The sequence below is a fragment of the Grampus griseus genome (genome assembly GCF_964374135.1).
Source record: "Grampus griseus genome assembly, chromosome: 1".
NCBI classification, from domain to species: Eukaryota; Metazoa; Chordata; class Mammalia; order Artiodactyla; family Delphinidae; genus Grampus; species Grampus griseus.
In genome coordinates this window covers 76,400,445-76,410,413 of record NC_139017.1, presented here as the reverse complement: position 1 = coordinate 76,410,413, position 9,969 = coordinate 76,400,445, and the positions used below count along the sequence as shown (strand labels likewise).

General features: G+C 37.8%; 1 protein-coding gene across 1 annotated transcript; it reads left to right on the top strand.

Moving 5' to 3' along the window:
• Window positions 1-4,828: 4,828 nt before the first annotated feature.
• CD160 (CD160 molecule) lies at window positions 4,829-9,745 on the top strand (the record flags this gene model as incomplete). The annotated part of the gene is given in 6 exon segments (XM_082660716.1): window positions 4,829-4,876; window positions 4,879-4,929; window positions 4,933-4,974; window positions 4,978-5,124; window positions 9,552-9,579; window positions 9,582-9,745. Coding segments are annotated over 6 exon segments (480 nt in total).
• Between the last annotated feature and the right edge of the window lie 224 nt (window positions 9,746-9,969).

Below are 9,969 nucleotides of genomic sequence, written 5' to 3'. Positions count from 1 at the left end.
AACATCATATGATATCTCTTATATGTGGAATCTAAAAAAAATGGTACAAATGAACTTATTTACAAAACAGAAATAGTCATAGATGTAGAAAACAAACTTGTGGTTACCAGGGGCAAAAAAGGCAGGGAGGGATAAATTAGGAGATTGGGGTTGACATATACACCCACTACTATATAAAATAGGTAACTAATAAGGACCTACTGTATAGCACAGGGAACTCTACTCAGTACTCTGTACTGACCTATATAGGAAAATAATCTAAAAAAGAGTGGATATATGTATATGTATAACTGATTCACTTTGCTGTACAGCAGAAAGTAACACAACATTGTAAATCAACTATATTCCAATAAATTTTTAAAAATATTATGAAACAGAAGCCAGCAGCATATTAAAAGACTAATATACCAAGACCAAATGTTAGTTTTGTTTTTGTTTTGTTTTTTAGGATTGTAAGGATGCATCAATTTTAGGAAATCTATTAGCATTGACCACCATACTAATATGTGAATAAAGAAAAATCATAGGGTCATTTTTGTTGATGTTTAAAAGCCAATTAATAAAGCATTCAGTATTTATTCTAGATATCTTAAAAACTCAATAAAATAGAAGTAAATATATATTCCTTAACATAATAAAATATATCTCATCCCCAAAGCTAGCACAATGCTTAATAAGGAAACAAATGAAGAATCTCCCATTAAACTAAGAAAAAAGACAGGACTCATTATCACCACTATTATTTAATATTTTCTGGAGATATTAACCAATACAATTATACAGGAGAAAGAAATCAGAGATATAAAAATAGAAAAGGAAGTAATTATCATTATTTACAAATAATATGATTGCATGACTAGAAAATCCAAGAGAAACAACTGAAAAATTATTTAAAACAATTACAGAATTGAGTAAGAGAAGGTAACTGGGTATGAAATTAATATTTAATCATCAGTTATCTTTCAGGTGTGAAAAACAATGAAGAGTTAAAAGATATAATGAATGATATAAATTAAAATGATATAAAGATACACACAAACATAAAAGATGCAATGGGGGCTTCCCTGGTTGCGCAGTGGTTGAGAGTCCGCCTGCCGATGCAGGGAATACGGGTTCGTGCCCCCGTCCGGGAAGATCCCACATGCCGCAGAGCGGCTAGGCCCGTGAGCCATGGACGCTGAGCCTGTGCGTCCGGAGCCTGTTGCTCCGCAACGGGAGAAAAAAAGATGCAATGCGAAAGCGATAATATTTTCAGCAGTGACATAAAATATTAAATACTCAGAAATAAGCTTAAGAAATGGACGAGACCTTTATGAAAAAACTTCTAAACATGGCCGAGATATACACGTATCAAAACACAAGACTTTAAAAACGGTAAGGAATATCATGTTCTTGGATCAAAAAATTCAATGTCACAAAAATTTCAGTTCTAAGTTAAAATATAAATAGAACATAACCCAATTTTAAAAATACCAGTAGGTCTTCTTGTTGGTAGATGGTGGGAAAGGAGAGACCAGATAAGCAGATTATAAAAATTAGATAGAAAATTAAGTTAATAGAAAAATTCTTAAAAAGAGGGGGACTAAATATTAAAATATTCTAAATCTATAAAAATGATTAGACATTTAAAAATATTAACAAATATATAAATTACTATTTTCTAGGAATTAAAATATAAATCTAAAATTTGTCAGGCACATATATAAACAGAATGAATGTACAGAAATAGGCATGCATACACACAGATGTATTGGATATATGACAAAGCATTTCAAGTCAACGGTGAAAAGAAGTTTCACTCAACTAAAGGTACTGGAATGACTGGTAGACAACTTGAAAAATTAAGTTGGTTCTGTACCTCACACCTTACACCAAAATAAATTTCATGAAGACCAAAAAATGTAACGTAAAACATGAAAAAATACGAATACTGGAAGAAACCATGGGAGAATTTTTTCAGTCTTGGGGTGGAGATGGTCTGTACACATGTCACATAATTATATGAAAACAAAAAGATTCCTGCAAAACAAAACTACCATAGGGAAAGATGAATGGCAAACTTGAAAAATATTTCTACCTCCTATCACAAAGGACTAATTTTTTGAGTATATAAAGAGCACCTACAAATCAATCTGAAAACACCACCAAAGACATCAACCCAATAGGAAATGGGCAACTTTATGGAAAGGGAAAAACAAATGTCTCTTGAACATGTAAAAATGTGCTTAACCTCGGTCATGATAGATAAATATAAATTAAAACTACATTAAGGCCATTTTTCACTTCTCAAATTAGCATCATGTTGTTGGCATGGGTATGAGGAAGCATTTCATATGTTGCTGGTGGAAAGGTATGCTGGTGCAACCTCTATGGAGGAAAATATGGCAACATTTCTCAAAATTGCAAACGCATATACCCTTTGACCAGCAATGCCATTTCTAGAGATTCATCATTTGCAAAATGATGTATGTCCAGGGTAGGGTTTGGAAAAGAAAAGATTGGAAATAATCAAAATGCTCACTGATGGAAATCTATGTCAATAAATTCATATAATTATAAATACTATGCAGCAATTTTTAAAGAGGGAAAGCGCTTTATGTACTGATATGGAATGGTCTCCATGACATACTGGTAAGTGAAAAAAGAAAAATGTAGAACATCATTCGTTGTTGTTATTATTGTTTTTTAAAAAAGGAAAAATAGGGAATTGCTTATATATGCACAGAATATCTGTAGAAGGGTCCACAACAACAAAGCAACATTGGTCAATAATAGATCACTGGGGAGTCGGTGTAGGAAGAAAACTTTTAACTATATACCCCTCTCTACTCTTTGAATTTTAAACCCTGTGGATGTAATTACCTATCCAAAAATCCTATCGCATTGTAGTTTGGTTACAAACTACAAAAGTGCTTAAATATATTTTTAACATCTACACAGAGGATTTTTTTAAATAAAAATATTTATTTTATATACATAGCTCTGCAATTTGCCTTTTTTTGACATGATGGTATATTATGGACATCTGCCTTTAGGCTCATATTTATAGAACTCATTCTTTTTAATATATAATATTCTATTGTGTAAATTAATCAAAATTTATTCAACCATTTCCCTTTTGATGAAAATTCAGGTATTTTCTTGGTTTTGATTTTTGTTCAGTTTGGGTTTTTTGACATGAAAATAATTTTTCCTAGCTAAAATTAGAAGATATAAATATAAAGGTAAAATAATAAAAATATTGGAAGAAAATTATAACCTCAGCCTGAGGGTAACTTACTTAAACAATAAAGGAAACACAAATGACTTAGGAAAGAGAAGTATATTGTATTTAACTACATACAAATGTAAATTTTCCTTACGGAAAAAAATAAAGTCAAGAGACAACGAAGTGAAAGAAACTATTTGTTAAAAAAAAAGAAAAAGTGGCAACAGGTTAATATCTCTAATATAGAGAAAGTTCCTAGAAGTTGATTTTTTTTAAACATGCAAAGAATATGAACAGGCAATTCATAGAAGAAGAAATACTAATGACCAATAAATGTATGAAGAGATCCTCACCCTCACTAGTCATAGTTTCAAAGGCAAAGCAACAGTGAGGTCTAATTTTTCATCCATCAGATTGGCAAAAATGTAAAAGATAATAACCAGTATTGGCAAGTCCATGAAGAAATGTACATTAACTATTCTTGCTGAACATCTGAATCTCAACCATCTTTTTGGAGAGCAATCCAATAACATAGTAGAAAAAAATTTTAATGTTCATATCCTTTGACCCAGCAAACCAACTTAATCTAGGGGAAAAAAATCTGAAAATATAGCCTTTAGTGTCTCCCTATGCCTCTTCTCTCTTTTCCCCTATCTTCTCTCCAGTACACCTCATTTAATTAACTGTGTTACTTCCCAGCCAGCTGACTCTCATGTCCAAGCCCTCCTCCACCTCCATCAGACTCTAGCCAACCGAGGCTACTGCCTGAAGCAGGGGGATGGTCTTGGATCCCTGTAAGGCCTTGTCTAGGAGTTCCCCTTGTGCTTTCAGAAAAGTGAGGCCAAGGACATCAGCAGAGCCAACATCTGCTTCGAGTTCCTGGGGCTCTTGACAACATGCAGCACCTGGCAGAGTCTGCTTTGCCCTGGCCATTCTGCTGGCAATTGTGGAGAACAAGCTTGGTCGTGAGGACAGCCCATCCCGAGATCCCCAGAGCAGAGACAGCCACCAGGGAAAATCCTGAACTCATGAGGGATGGATCCCATGATATTTTTCTGGTGGGGAAGAAAAGGATCCATTCTTCTTGACACTAATGAAAGGGTGAAAAATATAGTTTCTTTTTCTTTTTTGTTAGAACTAATACTATTGCCCTCCCCACCAGACATTCTGCCTCTGCTATATGTGGCAAAAAAGCCTGGTAATCTGGCCCTCAGGCTCTTACACACTATAAATGTATGAAATCCAGGTTTGACATCTAGATACTACAATATTTGTCAACTTTAGCAACCCACTTAACCACTCTGTGCCTCAGTTTAACTGTAAAATGGGAACAATAATACCTGTCGCTAGGGCTATACCAAAGATGAGATGTATACAAAAGAAATTCCAGTTGAAGAGTAGAAATAAAATATAAACCAATTCTGAATTAATGAAGAACTGGGATTGCAGATCTCCCTCAGATACGGGTATAGCCTGTAGGCTACTCTTCTAAGAGGGTGGTATTTAATGTCTATGGAGCAGCCCTTATCTCTGCCTCAACATTTATATGTGAGTGAATTTAGATTACCATGTATACACCCGGCTTCCATGGCTAACACTTCTCTTCCTATTCCAGGATGAATGCACATCCTCAGTTCAACTTCCCAGGAGCGGAAGCAACTGTGTAGCTTAAAAAAGAAGAGGCTGAGGTGGGTATGGTGTTTTTGTGCAAGGACAAGTCTTGAGACTGTTCCCCTGAGACTAGCTTGGAGCAACTGAGACTTAAATAGGATCCTGGGAAAGATGGTATCAGTGAAATATCATCTCAGTTGGTGTTCACCATAAACCAAGCCATGGCATTGGACAGTGAGACCTACCAGTGGTGTGCCAGAAGCCAGAAGCTGGATATCCGCCTTCAGGGCCATTATTTCTCTGTTTGAGTCACAGGTGGTCTCCCGATATCCCCAGTGCCACCAGGTGGGACAGTAAGCAGGGTCAACAGCTAAAGACAGAAGTAGTTATTTCAGGTCCTGGATAGGCAGTTTCCTTGGAGAAGAGTCTTTCCCATTACTCAAATTCTTTTCCATCACTCCCATTGGCAAATGCTGCCTTTCCTCAAAGCATGGATACAAAGGTATCTCATTTTGTCTTTAATTTAAAAAATCCTTCTGAGGTAGCCATCCCATTTTTATTGACACTGAGATTGAATCACAGCAGGAAAAGCAACTTATCCAAAGCCACTCACTGAGCAGTGCCAGTAAAAGCAGAAAGGTCTGGAATTTAGGCCTCCTGATTCCCAATTCAGTCTCTCAGAGATGTGGCTATATTTCTAAATATAGGCACTGAGCCTTCAGGCTGGGAAAGAAAGATGGATAAAATGGATAGTTGTCTTAAAGAGCATTTAGTCATAAGAAACAGAAACCCACTCAAATTGCCATAGATTAAAGGGGGGAAAATAATAAAGAAGTATAGCTAGCCCTCATGAGTTCTGGTTTCTGGAATCAGAAACCAGAAAGCCAAAAGAACCCAAAACAGTCACTGTGTCCTCTCTGGGGCAGCAAGTCCTCCCATCTCTGCATATTTCCTCATTTTGTGCATGCTCCCCTGCTCTGTTACTACTTTGGCACAGCCTAAATATGGCCACTGCAGCCTCAGCTTTATATATATATGACTTCTTCATACTCCTAGACAATGGAGCAAGTCTTCAAAACTGAAAATTATGTTCTACTTAGAATTCTATACCCAATCAAACTACCAATCAAACATGAGGAAAGAATGAAGACACTGTCAGTCACACAGTGACTCAAAAAAAAAAAATTGCCTTTCATATGACCTTTCTTAAGGAGCTACCAGAGGATGTGCTTCAGTAAAGCAAGAAAGTGAATTGGTAGAGTGGATAAAATGGGATCCAGGAAACAAGAAATCTAACAGGGGGAGGGGATAAAAGAATTCTAGAATTAAAAAGGGCCAAAAAGGGCAGTTAGTCCTGAAGAAAGCAAAAGATACAGGACTCTGAAACATCTCTAGGGGGTGAAAATGGAATTGACCATTTCTCTGATGGCCCATGACAGATCTGACGAGGGATTAAAGATATGGATATGGAAAACTCTGCCTGTTTAAAAAAAATTAAGGTGATCATCATCTCCAGGGAAAACACTAAATTTTACAAAAGGAAACATAATCATAGCACACAACTTGGCTCTGTAATAAGTAACATTTACAGAATCCAAATTATGTAAAAACTAAAATTTATAATATAATGATTTTTTTGAAAGATGCAAAGAAGGGTAGGGGTTTAAGAGAACCATATCCTCATCTTCTATAACAGAAAATCAATAGACAATGTCTAAACTATCATCAAGAGTGGTAATATTAGCATTTTATGTAGGAATATGGTAAAACACCTCAAAGAGTTGATAGTGGTTGTCTCTGAGAATAAAAAGACACTGCTATTACCTTTTATGAACTTTCAAATACTATCTTTTTGACTTTAAGAAAAATAGATGTAAATTACACCCACCCACCCCCAAATAAAAACCTGTCCCAGAGCCTTTTAACAAATGTTTTCATCATCACCTACGGTTAGTAGTTAATCCAAATTTTCTACTTCAGTCTAGGTTGATTTCTATTTTCTTCCTTGCTTCCTGGTGTCTTCCCATCTGACCTAACTAGCTTAGCGTTCAGCACTTCCATTCTCTTCCTTATCAAACTCTCATCTTTATTGGCTCTGTGACTCTGTCCCACCCTGGTTTTTCTACTTTTCTGGCTGTTCTTTTCTCTCCTTCTCTGCCTGTTTCCTCCTCCACCTCTCAAACATGAAAATTCATTCCTCAAGACTCATTCCCCACTCCTTCAATCTTTTCTCTCTACTACCTCTCCCAATTTCTGATCTACCCTCATGATTTAAATCTGCACCTCCTGGGACTTCCCTGGTGGTCCAGTGGTTAAGACTCCATGCTTCCAATGCAAGGGGCACGGGTCTGACCCTAGTTGGGGAACTAAGATTCTGTATGCCGCGTGGCGCAGCGCCCCCCCCACACAAATTTAAAAATACAAAATAATAAAGTCTTGGCAACGCCCTGGTGGTCCAGTGGTTAGGACTCAGTGCTTTCACCAATGTGGGCCCAGGTCAAAAAATAAATAAAAAATAAAGTCTTAAAAAAAAGCAAATCACTCAAAATCAAACCTATCCTCCTGAGACCACATTTCTGTCCATGATTCAGTCAAAACCTTGGTTCCTCCTTTTTTCTCTTCCCCCATCCAGTCAGTTACTAAGTACTACTAGTTCTTTCCCACATTCATTCCTTTCTTTCCAAAGGTGTTTTCCAGGTCTTCATCATCTCACACTTAAAATATTCCAACGGTCTCCTAAGTGGTAAGCCCCAGATCTCAAATCTGCCCATGTTTTACTCATCTTTATACATCCCACACCTACCTCAGAGCCTGGCACTGAGCTATTGCCTAGTAAGTGGTCCATCAACTAGATACTGTCTCTGCCTCTAATCCATACTGCCACCAGACATCTTTCTAAAATGCTGATTTGTACATACCACCCCAGAGTTTTAATGGCTTTTCACTGTCTATGAGACAGTGATTAGTTTAGCCTGGCACTGGAGGCGCTCTATCTCTATAAAATTTCATTCTACTACTTACGTGAATACTCTGTCCCAGTTGATCTCACTAATGGAAACTCCTCTTTCATTCATCTAAACTTATTGATTGCGTATCCCAGGCACGGTGCTAAGTCTTGAAGAATAGAATGGGAGTATGACGAAGCTACTGCCCCTTATAATCCAGTATTGATGTTCTCCTAATACACCTTAAGTATTTCTACTTGTGATGGTTCTAAGATAGAAAGCCTTTATCATCCTCTCACCATATTTAAGTATTAGAGTCAGTAAATATGGATACTCACCAAATGTGGAAATAAGGTTCCTTTCCAAAAATGAAACTAATAAGGCCAAACAGGTAACAGATAATATCAATAAGCAATGTCTACCATTTACTGAGTGTTTACTGCATGCCAGGCATTGTGCTAAGTGATACATTATTTCATTTAATCTTCATGGCCTTTTGAGTTAGGTACTATTCTTGTCCTGTGACAATCAGGCTCAAAGTAATTTGTGTAAGTTCACTCAGCTAGTAAATAATGGACAAAAATCCGTATCTATTACAAAACCCAAGATTTTATATATTTTTAATTAATTTATTTATTTTTGGCTCTGTTGGGTCTTTTTTTTTAACATCTTTATTGGGGTATAATTGCTTTACAATGGTGTGTTAGTTTCTGCTTTATAACAAAGTGAATCAGCTATACATATACATATGTTCCCATATCTCTTCCCTCTTGCATCTTCCTCCCTCCCTCCCTCCCTATCCCACCCCTCCAGGCGGTCACAAAGCACCGAGCTGATATCCCTGTGCTATGCGGCTGCTTCCCACTAGTTATCTACCTTACGTTTGGTAGTGTATATATGTCCATGCCTCTCTCTCGCTTTGTCACAGCTCATCCTTCCCCCTCCCCATATCCTCAAGTCCATTCTCCAGTAGGTCTGTGTCTTTATTCCTGTCTTACCCCTAGGTTCTTCATGACATTTTTTTTCTTAAATTCCATATATATGTGTTAGCATACGGTATTTGTCTTTCTCTTTCTGACTTACTTCACTCTGTATGACAGACTCTAGGTCTATCCACCTCATTACAAATAGCTCAATTTCATTTCTTTTTATGGCTGAGTGTTGGGTCTTTATTGCTGCACACAGGCTTTCTCTAGTTGCCGCGAGCAGGGCTACTCTTCGTTGCAGTGCGCAGGCTTCTCATTGCAGTGGCTTCTCTTGTTGCGGAGCACAGGCGCGCGGGCTTCAGTAGTTGTGGCACGTGGCGCACGGGCTTAGTTGTTCCGCGGCATGTGGGATCTTCCCGGACCAGGGCTCGAACCCATGTCCCCTGCATTGGCAGGCGGATTCTTAACCACTGCGCCACCAGGGAAGCCCAAAACCCACGATTTTAACTTAGACTAAACTGCTTGACCCACTCCAGAAGATGGTTTTTAAATGAGACTTGGAGACACCCAACTCCAAGGTAACTAAGCTATTTTAGCTGTCTCTCTGGCAAGACTTGAGTTCCTTCAAGGTAGGCCTATTTGCATCCCCACTGTGACACACATAGATTCTATATTTATTTATTGCCACTTATGTACGTCATCATCACCACCCACAAATGTTAAAAAATACTTATGTGGGCAATGGATTATACTGAGAGGTATCCTTGGGGATCATAAAAAAGATGTCCTGAGATTATGCAAAAGGAGGTATTAGTAATTTCCAAAACTCTCTCCTGATCCATTGATTCTCTTCTGAACCAGAGAGTGAACTACACAGTAATGAGATTGAAACAGGACACCCCAAGTTTGGCCACAGTAAAGGTGCTCTCAGTTCAGGCTTCCTGCAAGAAAAGGTCTGGATGATGCTGGTCACCAGCCTAGTGGCCCTTCAAGGTATGTTCAGAAGAGCTTTTAGCACCCCAAGAAATGAGGGTGCTATACCTGTAACATCTTGATTACTCTCCAGAAGGGTGGAAAGGAAGCCCAGAGTGGGACAGGGAAATGCTCCTTAGGCCCTGGCTGTCCACATGAAAACATCACACCAGTATAAGGGCAAAATCGGTCCAAAGGGACTAAAGACTTCATACTAACTAGGGGATGATAGATGAATCAGACTTTCCATTGGGTAGGAGGTCACACCCATGAGGAAAGAAAGCCTGTGGGAGAGGCAAGCAAATAC